The sequence below is a fragment of the Rhinopithecus roxellana genome, chromosome 2 (genome assembly GCF_007565055.1).
Source record: "Rhinopithecus roxellana isolate Shanxi Qingling chromosome 2, ASM756505v1, whole genome shotgun sequence".
NCBI classification, from domain to species: Eukaryota; Metazoa; Chordata; class Mammalia; order Primates; family Cercopithecidae; genus Rhinopithecus; species Rhinopithecus roxellana.
Window position 1 is genome coordinate 34,811,149 of NC_044550.1, and position 25,047 is coordinate 34,836,195.

The following is a 25,047-nucleotide window of genomic DNA, read 5'->3' on the forward strand; positions in this document are numbered from 1 at the left end:
AGCACCTGCCCAACAAGTCCAAGGTAGGTGCTCTCTACTTTCCCTTTCACACATTTCTGGCACAAGTCAATAATTAGGAGCCCCAAAGTGAGTCCTCTTGGGCAAGAACCAAGGTGGCTACAGAGGCTGCCCCTACCCCTTGACTGAGAGCAGAGGAAAATGAAGCTCTCCTTTCACCAGTCACTCCGCCTACTCCATTCAAAGAAGATGGTGAGGAATCAATACTTTTCAAGGATGGAGTCCAGTGCTCACCTACCTCATTGACTCCATCAGACAGTGTAAAGCTGAAGGCATCTGAATGTTTCTCAGCCTCACTAGAATGGACATACTGAATATTTCGTGAAGTCAGATCAGCTTGAGTAAAGGAACTAATCTGGATACCTAGAAAAAGGGGAAGAGAGAAACAGAGAGGATATTAAAATACTAGCCATACATCTAATTCTAGGGAAGTGTCATACTCTCACCAGAGAGACAGTCCTTTGTATTTTTCTTACAGCATTTATGTCCTGCACTTGAGGACCTTGTGTTAAGAGTTGTTTGTGGATACAAGAGCATATATTCTGTGGGAGAGCATGTTAACTTAATTATAGTGGCTTCTATGTGCCAAGCCAACAGCAGGTGTTCAATCAATATTACTCTTCTTTCTCTTGGGATTTATATATGCAGGTAAAATCTGTGAAAGGTAGAGCCATTGTCTTATTCTCCAAGCCCCTCTCTCTTCAGTTTTGTATTCCCCCAAGCTTCACAGTCCTTTCTGAAGACCTACCCACATTTTAAATATTGCATAATGGTTTAGCTTGTAAACTAACGTTACAGGGCTTAGCTATACATGGCTTTGTTTCTGTGATTGGTAAGCCATCCCTGGCTGCCATAATTTTATTGGATATTCTTCAAGGTTCCTTTCAACTCTCAGGTCTATGATTCTAGCTTCTCCCATCCCACTTTAGCCAGTCAGGCAGTAACAAAACTTACCGCATGACTTTGGGGCATGAGCAATTATTCCATACCAAATCAAAAATGACCTGGAAAAACAATATCCTTTAGTAACACAATAGAGAAAAAAATCATGTTAAATTTTTTTTCCAGAGTCATTTTTAAAACAAAAAATTTGAAAGAAATTTTAAACAACGGTAAACTCTCCCATGAATGTGCAATGTCTCTGTTTTAAATGCCTCATAACATTTAGCAAAACAACTTGGAATTGTTGCTTCTATCTTAGGGCTGCTAGGGCTCATACCCAGGTGCCAATCAAGACTGAAATGAAAATCACATCTTTTCATCCTCCAGCACAAATTATCTCCTTCTGATTCTGGGTTTTGAGGTATTAATCCATGTAATCTAGTCCTTTAGTTTGGCCCTGAAATTGATTTGCTGTATTCTGGGTTTTATGATTTGTCATTGTTAACCTACAAAGAAAACAAAGATTCTACATTGACTCATATATTTAAGGGTGACATCAGTATCACTGCTGTATCTTTAAGAAGTAAAAAAAAAATCAACCCACATGGTTTACATTTGCATCTCTCCTTATCATCTGAAATTTGTCACACAGATACAATAGCCTCTCGAATATGGGGGCATTAATTTTTTGATGAGGCATTTTATATTTCTGTGCTTGCTACATCAGTTCTTGACAGGCAAGAAATGTAGCACCCTGTCTTATAGCTTTGTCTTTTGGCTCTGGACAGAAATCCATACCATTCTTTAAAAATTTAATAACGTCAGACTGGCTGCACTGAGAAATTTAAATCTCTTCCCCCTGCTGTGAATCCATTCTCACAGCTCACAGGAAAATCTCATTTGGATTCTCACCATCAACTGGTCACCTAATTCACTGTTCCCTTTATGGAAGTCTAAGACTGATTAAGAAAGGTGATAGATTTTGCCTTCCTCTTGAGATTGATTTTTTAAAAATATTTTTTATTGAGGTAAAATTGACACATAATAAATTACACATATATAGAGTGTGCAATTTCTTTTTCTTTTTCTTTTCTTTCCTTCCTTCCTTCCTTCCTTCCTTCCTTCCTTCCTTCCTTCCTTCCTTCCTTCCTTCCTTCCTTCCTTCTTTCTTTCTTTCTTTTTTTTTTGAGATAGGGTCTCGCTTTGTTGCCCAGGCTGCAGTGCAGTGACACAATCTCAGCTCACTGCAACCTCCGCCTCCCAGGTTCAAGTGATTCTCCTGCCTCAGCCTCCCAAGTAGCTGGAATTACAGGCACACACTACCACCATGCCTGCCTAATTTTTGTATTTTTAGTAGAAACTGGGTTTCGCCATGTTGGCCAGGCTGGTCTCTAACTGCTGACCTCAGGTGATCCGCCCCGCCTTGGCCTCCCAAAGTGCTGGGATTACAGGCGTGAGCCTCTGCCCCGGCGTAAAGTGTGCAATTTCATAAGCTTTGGCACACCCAGAAACCATCACCTCATTCAAAATAGTGAACCAATTCTTCAACCCCGAGTTTCCAACTTACGCTTCTTAATCCTTCTATCCTTCCCTTTCCCATCGCCTACTCCATCCCAAAGCAACCAATGAATTGCTTTCTGATGCTACAGATTAGTTGGCATTTTCTCTACTTTTCAATAAATAGAATTATATAGTATATACTATTTCATGTCTAGTTTCTTTCATTTAGCATGCTACACATATAAAGCTGCTGTGATGATTAGTGTGTAAATCTTTGTATGGACACAAGCTTTCATTCTTCTTGGTAAATCTCTAGGAGTGAAATGCCTGGAATATATGTTAGGTATATGCTTAATTTTTTGGGAAATTGCTAAACTGCTTTTCCAAGGTGGTAGTACCATTTTATATTCTCACTACATTGCACGAGAGTGCTAGGCTTGACCTTAGTGGGACTTTCCTAATTCAATCTAGCAAACATTGAGCACCTATTATGGGTGGAACACAGTTTAAAGGCGGCTTATGTATGTTGAATTTTATCTTTTAACAACTCTGGGAGGTTGAGGTTAGCATGTTACCCCCATTTTGTAGATCATGACACTGTAATTTATATAATTAAAATGTTATGTGACATACCCTATGTCACATAGCTAATAAAGGGGTAGTGCTGAAATTGGAACCCGACGCAGTCTAATTACAAAGTTTACGCCTTCTAGGAGCACTTTTTGTAAAACTCATCTAGACAAGAAACCTCTTGAATTTCACTCTTCTTCTTTAACGATTTTTCAATATGAAAGTAATATATGTCTATTAAAGAAAATGTGAAAAATCTAGACAAGTAGGAAAGAAATATCTTACCACTCAAAAAAAAACCTATAATATTTTTGAGTAGCTCCTTCTAAAATGGTTTATTGGCTATACCCTCTTTCTTGTCTGAAATATTGATTTTGATGGGTTTTAATATTATCGTTTAAATGACACTCATAAATATGTGCCAGGGGTAACAAGTGGCATCTAGAACCTGAGTTTTAAGAGGACAAGAATTTTTCATGTTTCTTCACTGATGTGTACCTAGAATAACCCCTGGAACACAGTAAGTGTTCAAACCATATTTGATGAATTAGTTTAGATTATCCACTATAATCTATACCTAAGAGGTTCTCTTGAGCACATACAGTCATGCGCCACATAATGACATTTCAGTTTCGGTCAACAATGGACTGCATATAATGGTGATCCCACAAAATTACAATACTGTACATTTTCTATGTGTAGATATGTGCCGATACACAAATACTTACCATCATGTTACAATTGCCTACGGTATTCAGTATAGTAATACGTTGCACAAGTTTGTTGCTTAGGGGCAACAGGCTATGCATATAGCCCAGGTGTGTAGCAGGTTATGCCATCTAGGTTTGTGTAAGCATACTCTGTGATGTTCACAAAATAATGAAATCGCCTGACAATGCATTTCTCAGACTGTATTCCCCATTGTTAAACAATGCATGACTATATTTTCAATCCTCATCCACTTTTTATTTTTAAAATTTTAGCCTTTGCTAATTGGGTTTTGGAAGACTTCATCTGCTCATTTGCCAGCAAGGTGGTGTTTCTAGTAACATATTGTGCCTACCGCTGTCACAGCAGGTCATTGCAATTTGAAATATCTTGAAGGGTTTTAATCCCATTGAAGGTGTTTTCAATCACTAACCTGCTGGCTAAACTATGTATCTGGCAGTATTATGGAGACCCACATTAACCCTGTCAGTCTTTCCAATTCCCCTGGAGGGCCAGCATGCCAAAGAAAGCAGAGTCCAGGTCAGGGAAATGGTGTGGAAATAAAGCATCTCTGAAGAAATTGCCTTCTTAACAGCATGTTAGATGATGCCTCAGTCCTCCCGCTTGCAGCACAGCTGTGGGCAGTTCCATGCATGTTACTCATGTCCATGTCCTATCTGAAGCTCATCCTGTGGGAGACTCTCAGCCTTCTTGTTTCAGGATTTTTGCAAAGCCTCTTGTGATGGGTTGAATTGCACCTTTTCCCCACCCCAAATTCACATGTTGAAATCCCAAGCCCCAGTATTTTAGAATGTGGCTTATCTGGAAATAGTGTCAATGTAGACATAATTAGATCACATGAGGTCATTGGGGTGGACCCTAATCGAATATGACTGGTGTCATTAAAAAGAGAAATTTGGATACAGACATATCTAAACAGGGAGAACACCACATGAACAAAAAGATGGCCATCTCCAAGCCAAGGAGAGAGGCCTGGGGCAGGTCCTTCCTTCACAGCTCTCAGAAGGAGCCAGTCCTACCAACACCTTGATCTCAAACTTGCAGCCACTAGAACTGTGAGGCAATAGATTTCTGTTGTTTAAACTGCATATTCTGTGAAATTTTTTAATGGTAGCCCTAGCAAGCTAATATGCCTCTGCTCTCAGGGAGAACCCAAACCAAGACAATGGGTGCATCCTATTTTGGATGGTCTCACAATACTGAAAGAGGTTGGAATAAAGAGGAAATGAACTAACACCATTGCTAAAGCATCACCTCTGAGAACTGTTTCCCAACTAACCCCCACCCCTCTCTTAGGTGGAACCTGCCATGCGTGCTTTGGGCTCCCCTGTCCTCTGCCATGTTGCTACCGAACATATGTGTGAATTACGTGTGTACCAAATTATGTGTGCCCGTCTACCGAAACACGTTTCCACATATTTGTCTACATGCCCCCCACTTCCAAAACTAAGTATTCTCTTGTAGCAGCTACTCAGTAAGTGTTTGTTGAAGGGAGAAAGGAAGGCAGGGAGAAAAGGAGGGAAGGAAGCAATTCTAATATGACAAGTACTATATGTAGGTAATTACAAACCAGCCTACAAATAGAATTTCACTGGGGTCCTTTTAAAAGACACTTATATTTTAAGCCCCATCTCTAGGAGACTGTACTTATTGGTCCAGGTGGGGCCCAGGCATCACTATTTTTAAACACATGCCACTCACTCAGATGATTCTAATGTGTAACATTCTAATCACTCAGGTGATTCTAATGTCCAAATAGAGCCGAGAACGCTTGATGTAATAGAAAAGTAGAAACAACGATCAGAAAACCTGCTTCGATTTCTTTTTTTTTTTTAATGCTTTCTTTCTGTTCTATATGAGTCACATATGCTAGTGTAACACACTGCCTTATTTCATTGTATTTTTTTGTCATCTCTATAACTGGAAAAGTCATAGCCCCCTCAGAGGTAGCAGATAAAATGGTGGATGACAGTAAGAGCAAGTATTTGATTTTATTTGATCTGTGCAGTGGTGGGGGGTGGTGGTTATGTCTGAAGTTACATGAATTCTGCAGGTTTAAAAAATTATTTTAGATTCAGGGGTACAGGTACAGGTTTGTTACAGGGTATATTGTGTGATGCTGAAGTTTGGGCTTCTGTTGATCCTGTCATCCACATAGTGAACACAACATCCAATAGTAAGTTTTTTAGCCTTTCCTCCCCCCCCCCCAGATTCCCATCTTTATGTCCATGTATACCCAATGTTAAGCTCTCACTGATACATGAGAACACGTGATATTTGGTTTTCTGTTTCGAATTCTGCAATATTTTTATTAAGAGAAATTGTGTGCGTTTACTGACAAGAGAACTATTTATATCTGGTGAATAAAAATAATGCTTCATATGAGTGTTACTAAACTGGTAAGTGCTAAGGGTTGGCCCTTAAAGTGCAGTCATGACTAGGTAGCTTACAAGGGGCTTTGTACTGCGATTTCTCCACACATGAGGACACGATACAGACTAGCCTCCACAAAGATAGAAAGCTAGTGAGGAATGAGGATTATGGGTGGGCTGAGGGTGCATGCACAACTGAAGAGGTTTAACTATCCCATAGCTCACACATCCCAGGAGGCAGCCTGGACTCTAGGGTAGTCTGATTTATGGAGGTGGCTGAGTCAAAGCCCAGGACATTACCTGGAAGTTCTCTCTTTGACCTCTCTCTCTCTAACTGTGCATTCCCTAAGGACAATACTATCTGCCCAAGCCACACAGGTTCTCATGATGCTGTCCCTCCATTTTGAAATCTGGTTGAGATGATATTACGACTTCTGGACAAAATGTCCACTTCCCTGAGAACTTTCAGAAGTGGCCTTAAAAGGCCAACTGGGGTAAGGAATGGAAGAGATGCTTGTTTGAAAGGTGGTTTACCTTTTTTAGAGCTTTAATTTAGCTCCTTCAAGAAATGAGAACTTGGCAGCGAGTACAAAGTAGAAAGTGGAAAATTTGTGGGTGACACCTTGGTAAGTTAACTCTTAGCAAGAATGGGTTCCCTGCAGAGTTTTGTAACAGCCAAAGGATTTAAGGATTTAAGACGTCTAGACTCATCTTCGAGGGTACTCACTTTCATGGGTACGTAGGTGATTAGTAAATAGCTGATGAAAGGATTTTCAATTTAATGAGGGTAAAGCTCTTCATCTGCCTGATTTTAAGATTTAAGAGCAAGATAGGATCCTGAGAATGGTTAAAACAACAATACCAACACAGGGGTTGGTTCCACATTCCCGGAAGGGTGGGGAAATACTCTTTGTAACCTGTGATTCACAGAGGCTGCATGAAGCTAAGCACTGTACGTAATGCTTTTCTTCAAGCAGCATCTCTCACAGAATCAAGAAGCTTTGGGAGCTGACCAGCGAGGAGATCTACCTCTGGTACCTGCTGCCGCTGCCCTCCTGTGGTGCAGAAGTCCTTCTCTGTTTGCCTTTGCTAAGCACTAACGTCATCTGAAAAGTTTATTTTGGGCTCTGATTCAGCTTCCGGTGGACTCCACAGGGGGAGGAAAGCAACTGTGGCTTTCCCCTGGTTTCCCATCAGCAAATGGCCTTCTAATGGGTCTCTAAATGCCTTTAGAAATTCTGACAGATCAGAGAGGATCTTTTCTTCATCTGGCCAAGCAGCCATTATGTCACTTCAGGCTTTGAGGAAGGTGTGTTGTAACTGGTGAGGGGAATCCAGTAGGAGGTAGCCCTCCTTGAAATATTGTAGAAGCAGCAACTGCCTAATTCCTGAATGAAGCACGTGGGGTGAGACTGAAATGAGTATGGTGTTGAGAGTTGTGTTGTGTTGAGAGTTGTGTTGTATTGAGAGCTGTCTCTTGGAGCTCTGCTGATTTCGATATGCTTTACCAGGAATAAAGCTAAAAGTAAGAACAAGGATTCAGACTTAGGATTAGATCCACAGCCTACTATTTCTCACTAATCCACTACTGGCCTTTTAGACAGAACAATTATTTGGTTCAGGGCTTATCCCATTGATTGCAGGACACTTATTAATAGCATTCCTATCTCTATCCTCTAAATGCTTGTTTAGCCACCATTAGCCTTCATCCCCATCTGAATCAGTGTGACAACTTGTACCCTAGGGGTGACAACCAAATGCCCTATCCCTTGAAAACCAGTGTTGTCCTGGAAATAACTATATCCCAATATTACTCCCCGCTGCTTAAAAAAGATATGACTCCTGACTGTTAGTTAAGTAATTAGATACCCAGTTAAAGTCTACATTCTCCAGCCACCTCACAGCTTTGCACGCATATGCTCTTGCCACTGGAAGGTGATATATGTTATTTGAGGCCTGGCACAGTGGCTCATGCCTGTAAACACAGCACTTTCAGATGTTGAAGCAGGCAGATCACTTGAGGTCAGGAGTTCAACACCAACCTGGCCAATATGGCGAAACCCCGTCTCTACTGAAAATACAAAATTTAGCCAGGTGTGGTGGTATATGCCTGTAATCCCAGCCACTCGGGAGGCTGAGGCACAAGAATCACTTGAACCTGGGAGGCGGAGCTTGCAATGAGCCAAGATTGCACCACTGCACTCCAGCCTGGGGGACAGAGTAAGATTCCGTCTCAAAAAAAAAAAAAAAAAATGACGTGTGTTCTTCAAGTAATGCTCCTAAAAACAAAATGGATGTGGGGCTCCCCTGGCCTTTTCTTCCTTCCTGCTGGTTGGGGGATGACCACAGCTGCAGGATTCACCTTGGCCCAGAGGTGGAAGCCTCACCCTGAGGATCACTGAGTCACCTCACACCCCTGGGCCACCTGCCTTTGGATTACTATGAGAGAAAACGAATGTCTTGTTGAAATCATTGTATTCTGGGGTCTCCTTAGTCCAGCAGCTTAGCTTCTATCTTAGTTAATATAACTCCTTACTCTGATATCCCAAGAAAAACAGGGTCTTTTGGGTCTATTGACAGAGGGAAACCCTGATGTGAGGGTGTGGCCTGCTCAATCTCAAAAAAACAGCGCATAAAGGGACTGGACTGTCTTCGGTGACAGAAGGCTCAGGTCTGTCTTCTGCACAGTTTGCATAGGCAGATGGCTCCCTACATCTCCTATGGGGAAGAAGAGATTTCCCCACCTTTTCTCTCTACAGAGGACAGTCAATTATAATCAGCTGACCAAGCAAGACAGCATCAAAATAAGTCTATTTCCCAGTTAACCATCAGGAGGGTGTCTGCAGTACCAATGATTAATAATAATTCCAGGAGGCCTCTGGTCCCCAAATAAATATCTTGCCGTGTACTACAGACACTGGCCTAGAAGTTGCTCTGCTCCTCTTAGAAATAACAGAACCCCCACCCCCACCTCCCCCTCCCTCAACTCCAACTTCTGGTAAACCCATCCTCACCCATGGAGACAAGTGGGGTGAGGTGCTGCTGCTTTTTGCTAAGCTGTAGCCACGTGCCTTCAGGGAGGCCAGTAAGTATTCAACATGTACTTCCTCCAAAGGGAGACTTTTGACATGTAAAAACAACCACCCCCATGAGCATTTTCTCATGCTGGGGAGGAAGGAAGGAGACAATCCTGGCAAAATGGAACAGAAGGGGCTCAGTATAGGGTTGGTGATGAGGAGGGCAGGGAAGTCATGCTCTATCAGCCACGGGGAGGGGCCCCTCAGAGTAACGAGAAGAGGGCTGGAACCTTTTATCTGCTCTCTTCAGAGTTACTGGAAACAGGCAGATTGAGAAAAACTGGCAGGGACTGGGAAAGGTGTGAATTAGGAAGTCAAGTCCATCGGAAAAGGGCACCTGAAGGAACCATCCCAGGTAGAGAGCATTCCTCCACTTCTGGAGGGTGCTGCTCCAGGAGGAGGAAGCATGATCACCTACTGGCCTCTCCTGAACCAGAGCTGGCTTGGTTTCAGTAACCAGATTTTAAGCCCAGGAAAGGCTGAGGGCTGTGAAAACAGAAAAAGCAAAGTTGGAGCTCCTGCCTCCCCAACAGGACTCTTAACACAGCTGGGGTCAGGGAAGAGCTGGGGCTGCTACTGACCATCAGGGAGGCAAAAGGCTCTGCACCATGGGGATGCGCCGCCTAGCACAACAGCCAAGTCTGCTCTTTCATCTTTGGAGAGATACAATCAGCAGTCTCACAGAATTCTGGCGGAGACAATTAGCTGGTGAATTCTTTATCTAATATCTCAGCAGCCAAGGTCTTGGGGGTGCTGCTCTGCATACTTCCCCCAGGAACTTACAGACAAAAAGGCAAGTGACCTGCTCTAATTTCCACTAGGGATTTTAGCCAATTTGTCCATCTCCCTGTACGCCCTCCTGCCACACGTACAACACGCCCTCCTCTACCATCGCTCTGGACCCAGATGCAGTCTGCCTCCCTCACTTCCTCCATTTGATCACCCTCCACCTTTTAAAGCTCATCTCTCCCAACTCTCCCCTTCATTCACTCTGCTGCAGCCACCCTGGTCTCCTTGCTACGTCTTGAACGTGATTTGCCTGATGGAACCCGCCTCAGGATGTTGACATTTGCTGATCCCTCTGTCTGGAATGTCCTTTTTTTTTTAATGTATCAGCATGGCCAGCTCCCTGGCTTTCTTCAGATGCCTGCTCAACTGTCATCTTATTATTAAAGAGGCCTTCCCTCACCCACTTGCTCTCTGTGTTCTCCCGGGAATACCCTTACTTCTCCTGGACACTCATCACCATCTGACACAGCATATATGTGCTTGCTTGCTTGTTGTTGAAATCCTTGAACTAGAAAGTGAGTACAATCAGGGCAGGAACTTCTCCTGTTTTTCCATTTCCCTGGTTGAATTAATGAAGACTCTATAACCTAAAATATGAAAAGAATCCATGAAGCTCTAAATCTCCAACATGCTGTCACTGCCTCTATGTTCCAAGAAATAAAGATCATTCTACCTTTAGATTGTCTTTTTTTTTTGAGATAGGGTCTGGCTCTGTCACCAAGCTGCAGTGCAGTGGTACAATCACAGATCACTGCAGTCTCAAATCCCAGGCTCAAGCAGTCCTCCTGTCTCAGCCTCCCAAGTAACTACGACTACAAATGTGCACCACCACATCTGGCCTTTAAAAAAGAAAAGAAAAAAGAAAAGAAAAGAAAAGAAAAGAAACGGAGTCTCACTATGTTTCTCAGGCTGGTCTCAATCTCCTGGACTCAAGCGAGATCCTCCCAGCTCAGTCTCCCAAAGTGCTGGGATTACAGGTGTGAGCCGCTGCACCTGGCTCTAGATTGTTTATTCAGAAAATATCTCTTGTCACTCACATCCATTCAGCTCCCAGCTTGTATAAGTTCTCCCCTGAAATTCCTTCCTTTCTTCCTTCCTTCATTCAACCAACAAATGTCTATTGAATACTTACTAGGTACAGGAATTCTCTCTCACATTATTCTCATCTTACTATTTTCATGGCTGCTGCTCTAGGTGAAACCCCACTACCTTCTACCTGGCCAAATGTGAAAGTTTTCTAACCCCTGCCACTGCCTCCTTTTTCTTTCCTTCAGTTCATCCTGTTAGACACTACCTGATGAATTTGACTTTTCTTCCTTGCTCAAAATTCCACAGTGACTCACTATTGCCTATTAAATTAAATAGAGGTTACTTAACCCAGCTTCGAAGATCCTCCATAAACTCTCAATCTACACATGAGCCCCATCTCCTACTATTTTTAGAATATGTGCTTCAGTTAAATTGGCCTACTTGTTGTTTTTTGAATGTGCCTCTCATGCTATTCCCGTCTCTGGAAAGAATACAAATTCTATATGCCCAAACTCTGCCTTCCAAGGGCACTCTTAAATGCGACCTCTGTGCACTTTCTCACCCAATGTAGCCTCTCCCATTTTTAAACTCCTACAACACCATGTTTATACCTTTCTTAAAACACCTGCCATATTTTCCCCTGAGCTATGGTTATGTGCAAAGGTTCCTTTTCTTACCCAGTAGAGAACTCTGGAGGGCAAGGATTGTATCTCATTCATCTTCACTTCCTGAACAGCAGCTAAACCAGAATCTTATTCAGTACACTTGCTCACTCACTATTCACTGGATTGAATTTTTAAGCCCTGCAGAATGCCTTGCACAAGTGCTCAAGGGAGTATAGATGAAAAGCAGGATGCAGTGTTTGCCCTAAAGGAATTTACCATCTAGTTATGGAGACAAGATTGCATACAGAAAATTTTACATGTAATTTTTAATTTACCTTCAGGGAGTAATCACTAAGCACCTGCTGTGTGCTAAGTATAATACAAGGCAGTGCATAATGGTCAAAATCAGTGAGGCAGAAAATAAATATGAATTAAGGCAGATTCTAGGTATACATGATATATAATATGGCTGCCCTCAATACTTACTAAGGCCTAAGTTTTGATTCAATAAATCAAGAGATGATAGACTTACCTGGTGATGTTGCATGTTCCAGGTGGCCCAGCTGGGGCTGTCTGGTGATTCTGTAGATCAATTCTGTAGGGCCACTGTCCTGGTCGGTGGCAGACAGCTGCAGGGTGGTGATTTTCTTCACTGAGTTTTCATCCAAGACCAGTCCTTTATTGGTGATGATGACTGGTGGGGATTTGTCTTCTGAAAATATCAGAAATAGTGCTTTGAAATGGGATCTTCTCAGTCTCCTTTCTTTAATTCTAGGCCTGGCGCCAAGAAGTAAGATCAGAGTCATCTCTAGACCTGTGTGTTAGACAGCACACCAAGGAGCCAGGGGTTTGTGCAATAAAGGGGGTATGATTTTCAGTTTCCACGCCAGCTAGGTAAAGGGAACGACTCGAGCCTCCAGGCGAACAAAGTGTAAACTACGTAACCTCAGAACTGCTAAAATAGTTTTATATTAGAAAATCAAATGTCCCTTTACCTAGAACGCTGATGGAAAATGACTGGTCAATCAATCTGTTGCCTTCTCCATCAACCACATCAAATTTAAAAGCAAAGCTCCCGCCAGGTTCTCCTGTTCCATGACTATATTCTACATGGCCTATAAAAAGGAAAAAAAAAAATCAAGATTTGCTATTAGTGCTTTCTGCCCTTATTTCTGAAGTAAGAGGTAGGAATTCAATTGGTGTTCACACCAATGAATCAATTCACACTTTTCTCGCTTTGACACTGCTTTTGACATTTTAATCTAAAGTTTTCATTTCCTCCTTTTCCTCTCCCACCATCTACTTTCTCATAACCAAAGACCTTCTCATAGCAAAATCACCCCAAGTGACATTTCTCACGGTTAAGGCAGAGCCTTTTTGAAAGATCAGCTCAGCTTCTAAGGATATCTCATGAAAACTAGATCCACAAAACTGCCCAGGTGTAAATGTGCACTGACCACACCCACATCACCTGGAGTGACCCTATTATTTATTCGAATCACAAGGGCAAGAAGACACAGAGCTGCACCTCACGTTCTCCCAGAACTCTTCACTTTTCATTGCCCAGTTCATGGAGCAACATGGGCTATAGCCAACTAACTAATAAATAAACTCCACATAGAACTCAAAAGGATCTAAAGGGAGAAGTACAACAAAAACGTATTACATTTTTGTTAACCTACTGCATCACTTAAAAGCATCTATCAGTTTGGTTATGTAAATATAACCAAATCTCTGAGAAGAGGGGGCTGGTCTTATCTTTTAAAAGTAGACACTGACACATGAAATAATTAAGGAATTACTTTCCTTTTGCCTTTTCCACTCCCCTTCACTAAAGCGCAGCCAGGTCCAATGAGAATTCAGCTGCTGTCAATTTCAGATGTTAGTGTGTGGGCAGGACCTTGTTTCTTACCAGCAGGGGTATATTTCCACTTCTAAACAGAATTGCACATAATCACAAGACTTTGGATTACTTTTTCCCGAATATATAACTTTTTTTTCCCTTTTGTATCCCTGAAAGCACTGTACACTAACTACGTAGCATTTAACATTTATGCCTTTACATTACATCAGCATTTCCTGCAGGAGGGATGAGCCATGTAATTTCCCCCAGGCAGCTCCGATTTATGCCCTTCCATTTTGCTTAGTTCATTAATTTGTGCTCTTTGGGGAGCTAAAAAGAGATATAAATTGCTCACCTAAGGAAGGCATAATTTTCACCTTAATACATCCCAACTCACTTCTTTTTTCCTTCTCTCTCTCTCATATACACTTTTTAGCATCACAGCAAGTCAAAATAACTTTTTTATCTCCATAATACCTGCAAATGCCATCAATGCTGTCAAAGCATGAACACATTTTAACCAAGAAAGATAGGCCTTTTTCAAAAACAAAAAAGAAAAAAAATAAATGAGAAAACAAGGAAGAGAACAAATGAAGCTCTTCAAAACAAAGAGTGCACAGTTTATTGCCATAGACTACCAGACATTTAATTGTCTTTTTACTAGTGTAGGTGCAGTCTACGGAAGCCTGGTAGGCAGAATACAACTGGCTGACCTTGGCTAATGTCTGCCTGGGTGAAACTTCGGACAGGGCCTTTAACAGAAATTTGCTCCAGGTTGCCATGCTTCACCATCTGCAGGCGCCCTGCACCAGGATCTTCCTTTATGATGTACATAACCTGATGACCATCTGAGTCAATATCTGTCACTTTCAAGTGCTGTTCTGTGATGTGTGCTACAGACCCTTGGAAGAGAATGGAAGAGAGTAGGTTATTCCCCAACACTTCCTTTGAATGGGATGTCAAATGATTTTAGGAGACTGGAGGCTAAATTATCACATGTCCATTGGGTCTAGGTACCAGGCACTTGCCCTTCTCAGTTTCCAGCTGAATAAGTTATAATTTCCCTAGTGAAAGAGTACCGACATTTCAATTTGCTAATCATCCCTTGAGTCTACACCTAAACACTTTTTTCCTTCTGACTCATTTTCGTTCTCTTCTATGTTCCTTTGACTCAGTGACCTATCAGTCAGTACCTAGATCTGTGGAATAACTCCCAGTTCTGTAACAAAAATAACTCCTAGATCTATGATGAAACCTGCTTGGATTTAGTTTATTTACTATCTTGAGGATCACCAAATCAGAAAAAAATAGCTTTACATAAACTCAAACATATCTTGTTGCCATCTCAGACCAAGTAGTGAAAATCAGCATCCCTCAGGACAGAGGATGTGCCGAGTGTTAGGAGCAAGGAGATCTGAGCCTCTGGGCCCCAGACACTGCACATGTGTTGGGGATGAAGATAAGGCCTTGGCTAATGGCAAACTCCTTTTCTCAGGGTCTTGTCACTTGCTTTATTATGCAGCTGCTTTATCATGTTAAAAACAGTAAATCCCGGTAAAGTAGAGCCTAATTATTCATGCGTAATACATTCTGGTGTTTGGAGTGACAATCTGCCATGGGCTTTGAACATCCCTGCATGTTCTTAGTGGGTAACACCAAGAACATAAGGCCCTGACCATGCTTTACGCAGGCCATCTCTCAGAGAGCAACCTTGAGGGATGAGGTAATGTCTTCCTCTCAGACAAAAAAAAAAAAAAGACTTGCATTCTGCTGCTGTAACATGGAGAATTCCCCAAGCTCAGTATTTCCCTCTGTAATACATTCTACTGCACATGAAAGTGTCTATCTAGGCCCTCTGCATCACCCCTGTGGGACTGGGATGGCAGAGGGAACCGATGCAAACCTGCTGATGCCCATGCTGCCTGCTGTGCTATGAGTAACAAGAGTGCTGTGTCTCTGATGGAGGAATCTCGTATCTTCTATCAGCATCCATGAAACAGGAACAGGCTAGTTTATTAGCTTGTAAGTAAGATAAAGCAAATCCTAGACTTGATACTTAAGACCTTTGAGAACTACAAAGCTTTCCAATACTATTATACCATATATTTTTCACTGCAAAATACACATGAAACTAAGAACAGACAAACAACAGAACTCTAGTAAGGTGCAGACACCCTGGGCAAAAGGTCCACTCCTTAAGTAACTTCCTACTGCAAACTGTTCAAGACTAACACTTGTCACAGGTCCTCCAATGTTGCTTAAACATCAGCAAAATTGTGAATGTTAAACCCTAGAATACTATATCTGATAATTCTCAATTATTTGTATAATCACTTTCAATGCATGGTTTCCCAGCTTCCCCTCCATGCATTTTGTAAAAAAATAAGCATCTTAAAAATTATGCTATATTTTGTTATTTGTTTCCATAGGGTTTGTTGAATGGAAGTAAATGTTACAGGAAACCTGGGCCTAGGAGAAGTTGAATAAATTAAGATTTTTGAGGGCCCTGGAAATTTATAAACTCTTCTCAACCTTTTCTCAATTCACAGACCTAGGCATCTGGTCCAGAGATTTTTAGAAGTTCACATTTGTCACTAACAATTGTTAGTATCCCTAAAATAAGAGTTTTCCAAAACTCCAATCTCCCCAAGTATGGAACAGCTACTTTAAGATGCACCCACATCACTAACATGGAAGAAAGTACTGCATACTTGACAAAGAAGAAATAAGAATAGAAAAATCATGGCCACTCTCCTTTATTTCTGTGGTACCTGATGAGAGCTGTAGGCCTCGGTTTATAGCCAAGTGAGGTGTGTCACTTGTAGGCAGTTCTATGTAGATCTTCATCCTCCCTGTGTCCACGTGGAGGCCATCAGTGAGAGAGAACTGGAACTCATCCATGTCCATGCCAGGGACACCAGGCACATACCCAACCAGCCCAGCTAGGATGTCCTGGTAGGTGAAGGTAGAGCCCTGGGCTAAAACTCTCCCATTCTCCAGAGGCTCAGAGGCAGTTTGCCTCTGGAGCAGATGACCTGAGGAAGGAGGTAAAGAAAAGTAAAACAATGGTAGAATATATATCATTCCTGTAGGTATATATATACACACACACATATATGAGATATATATATATCATATATATATATATATATATGATTCAAAACATTGATTTTTCCAAGTGGTATGAATCTGGGTAGAATGTCAAGTGCCTCAGAGGCTCTTAGTGCCAACAGCTTAGCATTTTACATATAAGCACAGGATGCTGCTCTGTGGCCTCATATACAAATAAAGAAGACAAAGTCCCACTTATCCTAGTTTAAAAGTCTCTTAAGGAGACACAGATGGATGTGGTAATATAGTGACTTACAAATCACATCTTCCTCCATGAATTCAAACTCACTTCATTATCTAAATCTTATTTTTTCCTTCTGCAAAGTGAAAATAGCACTCTCTTCACTCACTGTCTTTCTCTTAGGGCATCTAGAGTGAAAGATGGGACTATGCTTTAAATTCCTTTTCAATTAAGAGAGACACTAAGCATCTTTAGACTGAAGCATATATTTCTGTTTTCAAGGGTCATGTACCGCATCAGGACAGTCAACGTGCTTCATTCAAGAAAGCGAAAGTGAATGGAAGCAAGTTAAAATACAATGCCCAACAGTCTTTTCTGTTAACCCTTTATCTACAGCAACAATTTAATCTCTAAAAGGCCAATGAGCATTACGATGAATTCAGACACACCACTTGCATTCCAGAGCTTTAGCCAATAACTGGGGAGATGGCTCTTAAAAAAAGAAGTAGGTAGAAGATCCCAAAAGTGGTTTTTGCATCTGGTTTAAATTAGAAAAAGTGCTTTTTTTTTTTTTGCAAAAGTACAAGTTCATAAAGACATCTAGTATGCGTCTACAAGGGTACATAAAATGGCTCAAGATTATCAAACACTGATGTCTACCCTGAGAAGAGGATATGGGAACTCTGAGAACAGAATAGGCAAACTCTGAAAGCTTTTTGCCTTAAGGTTACATAGAAAAGCAAAAAAAAAAAAAAAAACAGCTGAAATAAAACTTCAGAGACACCAATTAACTGGGATTGAGGTTTCTTAAAAAACTGATGTCTACCAGGACTCCAAAAAATATTAGCCAGCTGTGAATTTGATTATACTTTGATGCAAATAATGTACCATATACAGGAAAAGAAAAGAAATAATCAATTGAAATATATGTGTTTATTCTAATAGCCCATCAGGCATCTCAATTAAAAAGCTTTACATAGCAGTTTGTGCCCTACCGTGGTCAGGCTTTCTTGTCAATGCAAAAATGAGCTCATTATCTGGGGTATCCATGTCTTGCAGGCTCAAAGAAGAATTGCTTATCACCACTCCTGAGCTCAGCTGTACTCTAAGGGGCTGCAAGGTCATCCTGGGAGGCTCATCATTCTTCCTCTGATTAAAGCATAAACTATTAGATCTCACACAGATATTTAAGAAGAAAGAAAATGCACATTATTCAGAGACAGTATCATTGCTACAGAAACGCTCACTGCCAAAATAGCATTTAATGTGTCACCATCTTTACTTCCCAAGCAAAATAGTTAGTTTGAAAAAGAGAGCAAGTCCAGGCAACAAAATGCCCCCTTCAAAAGAAGCTATGGACATTTCTTTAAAGTTTTCTCAGATATCTTCCATAAGTACAATGACCATATTTTCTAGACCAAAAATATGGATATGTGCTTTGACAAGTACAAGTATTAATATATTTTGAAGATAAAAGACCATACTAATTGAACTCAGAACTGTCTTAGAAAATGCTAAGCATATCACAGTACCTGTAGAAAGACACTGTATTTGAAAGTGTGGGTCTCTAAAGCTGTCTCCCTGCCCTGGTGCCAGCCCCTTTCCACCACTGACCCTTAAGAGTGCTGAGGGTTCTTTACATTTTATTTTCCCAAGGCAGAGGGTATTTCATTCTGAGATTTATCTTCCCCCTCCCCCATGTCTCTCTCTCGGTAGAGCAAGCCTGTGTAGTTGCTCAAATGAGAATAAATACAACATCAAGGAACACATTTCTTTGATGTTACAATTAAGTAAATAAATGCAGTAAAATAAGAAAAGGCAAATACGCATATAGAACCAAAGATAATTTCAGAGAAAAATAGACACATATAAGTTTTTATTTAAATCTGTGACTGGCAAAGCATCTCTGACCTTCACAAACTGTTTTGCATACCGAACAAATAAATTTAATCCTGAAATGGAAATTTAGATTTCTAACTCAAGCCTTCTCCAAATGCCAACCTTAATTCTACAACTTTCCTGAAGGCTATATTTTAAAAATGACCTTCAATGTTGAAGGTCAAATCCAATCTTCTTTGCTTTTGAGTCCCTATAAAGAAAGCTTTCTAATGGCATGAAATATTGTGGTCAAGGGCTCAACCTTTCCAACTTCCAAAGACTTTACCTCAATGGTGATATTGATGCTGTGGATTTCTGAACGACTGGTTCCATCACTCACATAAAAACTAAAAATATCATGGGTTGGCTCAATGCTTTCATGAACACTCTGAAAGTAGTAAATGTAGTTTTCCAGGACGTCTTGAACAGGAAATGATGCCTCTAGGTCACTGGTAGTTTCAGGGCCAAAACGATCACCTGCATCAACATCAAGAGAGCATGTTTACCTTGATCTATCAATTCCTGCTTACTAGGCTGAACCAGAAAACAAGGGATCATTTTCAGCAAAAAAAAAAAAAAAAAGAAAGAAAATGTGTTTGAGGATAAAGTTGGGAGAGTGGGATAAGCACAAGACTAGGAATTGGAAGGCCTGGGTCAGATCCGTTTCCTCACTGACTATTTCTCATCTATAAATGGATATACTTGCCCTGCCATTTCCAAAAGGAATCAAATGAGATAATATGCAAAAAAACTTACAATAATTTATATAACATAGAACCACTGGTTGTTCTATTAGGAGTCTCTGATCATAACATCTGTTACTAGGGCAAGTGACAATACAGAAGCAGAGATTCTACCTTAAGCTCCAGCCAGTTTCAAAACCATTCTATGTGGCATATCCTGCATGAGGCACCCTCTTTCACTACATAAGAAAATGTCAAATGCACATCTTTTAATCTAAAAACATCTGCAGTGTTAACCATATATCTTTTAATCGAAAAAACATCTGCAGCATGTTTTCATTGGCCCTCCCAGTTTCTTTCTTTTTTTTTTTTTTTTGAGACGGAGTCTCGCTCTGCTGCCCAGGCTGGAGTGCAGTGGCCGGATCTCAGCTCACTGCAAGCTCCGCCTCCCGGGTTCACGCCATTCTCCTGCCTCAGCCTCCCGAGTAGCTGGGACTACAGGCGCCAGCCACCTCGCCCGGCTAGTTTTTTGTATTTTTTAGTAGAGACGGGGTTTCACCGTGTTAGCCAGGATGGTCTCGATCTCCTGACCTCGTGATCCACCCGTCTCGGCCTCCCAAAGTGCTGGGATTACAGGCTTGAGCCACCGCGCCCGGCCCTGGCCCTCCCAGTTTCTTAAGGGAACCTCTGCATGGGTCAGAGCCCAGTCCCTGGGATAGAGCACCAGGGCTATTGTGATGCTACAGGACCATTCAGCTTAGGTACCATTCAGATACTATGATGCTCAGGTGGGATTCAGGCACTGAGGCACTTGGCTACCACCATTCAGGTACTGAGATGCCCAGTTACCATTCAGAACTCCACAGAAAATGCTGGCTCAGATTACCCCTCTCATCCCAACCCCAAACACTGCAAAAGGCCCAGAGGAAGAGTAAGCAATAACTAAATGATAGATGTCTTGTCTTTTACTTGATTTTAATTTAAGTCTAATTGATTGATTTGAAATTGTCACCACAATGTTATTCTAGAGAGAGGAGAAAAAGAAAACCCTTGTGTCTTCAAACATTCCCTGGATATACATCAACACAGAAAAGTGCAGCTAGCAGATCTAAAGGCAACAGGCTTTCCCCTTCCCTTCTCCATGATCCTTTGCAAAAATCACATAATAAATTAAAAGGCTATTAACTTCCTAAATTGTAGACAGTGTCATATTTATTAGAAATCATTTGAAAGAAGAGCTCAACACAATTTTTTTTCTTTAATAACATGAATTTTCTTAAATTTTACCCCTCAGATTTTATTCCTCTAGGCACCAGAAGCTGAGAGAGGTCTAAGCGGCCAGCGACTCAATAATCACTAGGATATACAGTTCAGGGTTTCCAGAAGGAATGGCTAAAATTCCTTCCAATTTTTACTTTTTTCTTCAATGTATCACTCTAAACAGGAGAAATGCAGCTTCCTTATTTGAGTCAAAAATAGCCTAAGTAGTAGCTGGGCATGGTGGCTCATGCCTGTAATCCCAACACTTTGGGAGGCCAAGGCAGAAGGATTGCTTGAGCCCAGGACTTGAAGACCAGACTAGGCAACATAGCGAGACCCTGTCTCTACAGAAATTACCCCCCCAAAAATTTGCCGGGCATGATGGTGCGTGCCTGTAGTCCCAGGTACTTGGGAGGCTGAGGTAGGAGAATCACTTGAACCTGGGAGGTCCAGGCTACAGTGAGTAGTGATTATGCCATTGCACTCTGACCTCGATGATGGGGCGAGACCCTGTCTCAAAAAAATAAAAAGCCTAAGTAAAGTAAATGATGCCTAAAAATATGTACAAATGTAATAGTGCCTCATTTCAAATCACTGGAGAACAAGCTATTAAACAAGTGAATCTCTCACTGAAGCTTTAAGCTCCAATCCTTTCCATTTAAAAAATGTTACCTTCTATTTTTGACATAAATCATTCTTATTAATGTGCTACCTGCTTTCTTAAACAGAACATATGATGTGCAAATTAAATAGGTGTTGATGTACACAGGCGATCATTGTGAACATCCATTACTGCATAGCACTGGAACATAGCGATACCCAGAGAGAATCAAGGAGGGTCCTGTCTTGTTTGTGCCAGTCCTGAATAAATTCAGGCTCCATGTCATTCGATTTCATATCTAACAGAACAATTACTCTTTCTTTTCTTGGTGAAAACTAAAAGCTGGTTCTTTTAACAGTTTTTAAAAAGATGCTTTTCTGATCAGCTAGGTTCTGAATTTAGGTAGCTAGTTTCTTTTCTTTTTTGAGGCAGGGTTTCCCTCTGCCGCCCAGGCTGGAGTACAGTGGCATAATCACAGCTCACCACAGCCTCAAATTCCTGGGCTCAACTGATCCTCCTGCCTCAGCCTCCCAAGTAGCTGGGACTACAGGCATGTGCCACCACGTCCAGCTAATTTTTAACTTTTTATTCTCTTCAGTGGAGACAAGGTCTTGCTATGTTGCCCAGACTGTTCTCAAATGCATGGACTCAAGCGATCCTTCCACCTCGGCCTCCCAAACTGCTGAAATGACAGACTTGAGCCACTGTGCCCAGCTGCTAGTTTCCTATACATAAGCCACACGCAGCTCTAAACAGAGGCAGAGGAGCCTCTCCCATGGGGCAAGGGATGGGGTCTTCAGTTAATATACCTTGTGATAATTATTTTGCCCTCCTAAATGCTTTTTTGTTCCTTTCACGTTTATAGCAATATTATTGGAGAGCAGCAGTTCTCTAAGTGTGGTCCTTGGGCCAGCAGCAATGGCATCACCTGTGAGCTAGTGAGAAATGCAAATTCACAGGCCCACACCAACCTCCTAAAACAGGAACTCTGGGGTTGCTGCTACAGGAAACTGTTTCACAACAGTTTCAACCCTCCAGGTGATTCTATTGCACCTTAAAGTTTGAGAACCACTTTTTAGAGAGACTGAAGCTTGCCAGAAATTTGACTTCTTAGCCAGGGGATAGTCCTCTCTATAGAATGTCTCTGCACCTCCATGTATTCCAGGTTGACATAAAATCATGTTAGGAAGGCTTAATAAGAAACTACACGGAGAGAAGGGGTGGTTGGGGTAGATATCCTTTCATTTCTCACCTTCGCCTATGAGCTTCCTTCTGCAAGAAAGGCCACTTTCCCTCTGCTCAGGGTGATTCCTACTAGCCCTTCAGGTCCCAACTCAAATGCCACTTCCTCAGACTTTTCTGCCTTCCCAGGCAAAAGTCATTGCTTTGTCCTACGTACTCTCTCAGGGCTTTGCTCCTTTCCCTGTCCTGGCATTTTTCATTTATTGTAATTTGTCAGTCTTCCTATCTGTCTCCCACTCAAGGCACATGAGTCTGTGTCTTATCCTTACATCGACTTTATCTAGCACAAACATTTGTTGAAATAAACCTAATTCTGCAATAAACAGATCTGAGGCACACGTTGAAAGGCAAGGTGGGAAAAAGACTCAAAACTTCTACAGGAAAACATGAGACTACTGCTAAGTGAATTTCTGGTTACCAGGCTCAAATCCCAGGCCCCATGCTGGCCCCAGACACCTGCAGTCAATGGCCTCTCCATGGGAGCTGCTAGCTGCATGCCAATTAGAGCCCAGCGCTGGCGCTCAGGCAGCTCCGTGCAGGGAAAGCAGCACAGCAACCTGCCATGAGCTGTCTCAACTGCCAGTCACAGCAGGTCTCAGGGGGCCACGGACAGTACATACCTTCTTGCCTTTCCTTCTCTGTGATAACCACCAGAGTGTTCAGGGCAGATGGTGGAGGGGAGGGCTGTGGAAGAGGGTGTCACAGACAGACAAGCTTGCATTTCAATTCATGTCATATATGTAGAAGGAGCTGAGACAGAAGCTATGGTTCAACTAAACTGCAGCTGCCTCACAATAAAAGGACAGGAATTTTTACTTCCTGGACACTCAGTTCTAAGTGTAATCCACAAGCCGTTCTGCCCCATTGCTGGCATTCCAAATCCCCTTTCCCTGCTCTATTTTTTTCCGTAACATTTATTCACCTTCTAACATCACACACAATCTTCTCATTCATTAGGTTTTTTATTTGTCTCTCCCATCCCCCCAACCAGGATTGAAGGCACTGTGAAGGGAGGGGGTTTTGTCTATTTATATATCCCTAGTGCTTAAATAAGTGCCCAGTACACAGAAAATGCTCATTACATTTTTGTTGAATGAATGAAACCTTCCTTCCTTCCATTTTTTCAAAATGGTTCCCCTCCTCTGTAGTTCTCCGTCTCCATGTTTCGCTGGAAGCAAGGTCCTCCTCCCTCTCCCCTTCCTTCTCTCAAGGTCCTGAACAGTTCTACAGGAAGTGGTACCTGTTCCTGTGTTCTCAATGCAGCCATATTTGGGCAGAGCACTTAGTTTAATGATGGCATCTCCCTGGAGGTTGTCATCATCATCAGTAGCAAAAAAATGGTGAAATGAGAGTGGGGCTCTCCCTCCCTCGTCAACCTAGAAAGAAAAGAATGTAGAGAGTCCTTGGTGATTTCACATAGCCACAATAAAAAAAGAGCTGGATTGCAAAGTGCTGCCCGGGTGACCTTCCAGCACCAATGCCGCTTCTTTGAGGAGGCAGACCCTCTACAGACGAGATGAGGAATGTGTATGCTGCTGAAGCCAGGCAATCTTTTAGTGCCTCTCAAAGCTATAGTCAGACATGATGACTTCTGTATCTCCCTTCAAAGCTGCACTTCATTCAATGATGGATCTGGTTATAAAGCAGCTCTAGCCCATTCTAATCACCCACCTCAGTTCAGCTGCCTGCTAGGATGGCTGCCTTCCTTCCATATCAACATTCAAAAGCCCACAGCTAGAGAATGATAGATCCAGTTGTCCTGCAGATACTGTGAGGGTGACTGTGTCCTACAGGCATTCTCATCCAGAATAAAAGTCCCGTTTGTTCTTTTATATTATATATTTGTAGGTGTGTAGCAAGAAAGGTTCACCATATCTGAAAGCTAGTGCTTATCTTAATGTCAAGGAGGAAAATAAATCACTATAAGTAAAAGCAGTTGCTCAAACTAATTTTTTTCCTTTGGGGTTCTATTTTGTATGCTAACCCCACAACCTGAGCCTGGTGTTTTTCTCTAGCCTGCTGGAGATGGTCAAGCCATTTCACCCTGAACAACTCTTGGCTAACTGTAGGAAGATCTATAAATTATAAAGGGGAAGGTCACTCTGACTCTGGCAATGGGGACAGTCCAAATGGCTTTTCCAAGATTTTATGTAAAAATGGAAAAATGGGAGGAATATCAGAACCACTTAGAAATAACTTAGTTTTGGCCGGGCGCGGTGGCTCAAGCCTATAATCCCAGGACTTTGGGAGGCCGAGACGGGCGGATCACGAGGTCAGGAGATCGAGACCATCCTGGCTAACACGGTGAAACCCCGTCTCTACTAAAAAATACAAAAAAAAAACTAGCCGGGCGAGGTGGCGTGCGCCTGTAGTCCCAGCTACTCGGGAGGCTGAGGCAGGAGAATGGCATAAACCTGGGAGGCGGAGCTTGCAGTGAGCTGAGAACCGGCCACTGCACTCCAGCCCGGGCGACAGAGCGAGACTCCGTCTCAAAAAAAAAAAAAAAAAAAAAAAAGAAATAACTTAGTTTTATTGCACTCCAGCCCGGGCGACAGAGCGAGACTCCGTCTCAAAAAAAAAAAAAAAAAAAAGAAATAACTTAGTTTTATGAATTTTCAGTTGCTCAACAAAACCGGAAAAATTCCTGAGCTTTTGGCATTATGGTATGTACATACAG

The 25,047-nt window shown here is 41.9% G+C and overlaps 1 protein-coding gene across 1 annotated transcript in view; it reads right to left on the bottom strand.

Annotated features, from left to right (window-relative positions):
* Window positions 1–25,047, bottom strand: part of FRAS1 (Fraser extracellular matrix complex subunit 1) — a 470,770-nt gene that overhangs the window by 85,165 nt on the left and 360,558 nt on the right. Inside the window, 8 exon segments of the mRNA XM_010384575.2 lie at window positions 257–381; window positions 12,104–12,283; window positions 12,567–12,686; window positions 14,128–14,316; window positions 16,186–16,449; window positions 17,702–17,855; window positions 18,871–19,061; window positions 23,611–23,746. Coding sequence (XP_010382877.2) covers window positions 257–381; window positions 12,104–12,283; window positions 12,567–12,686; window positions 14,128–14,316; window positions 16,186–16,449; window positions 17,702–17,855; window positions 18,871–19,061; window positions 23,611–23,746 — 1,359 coding nt within the window.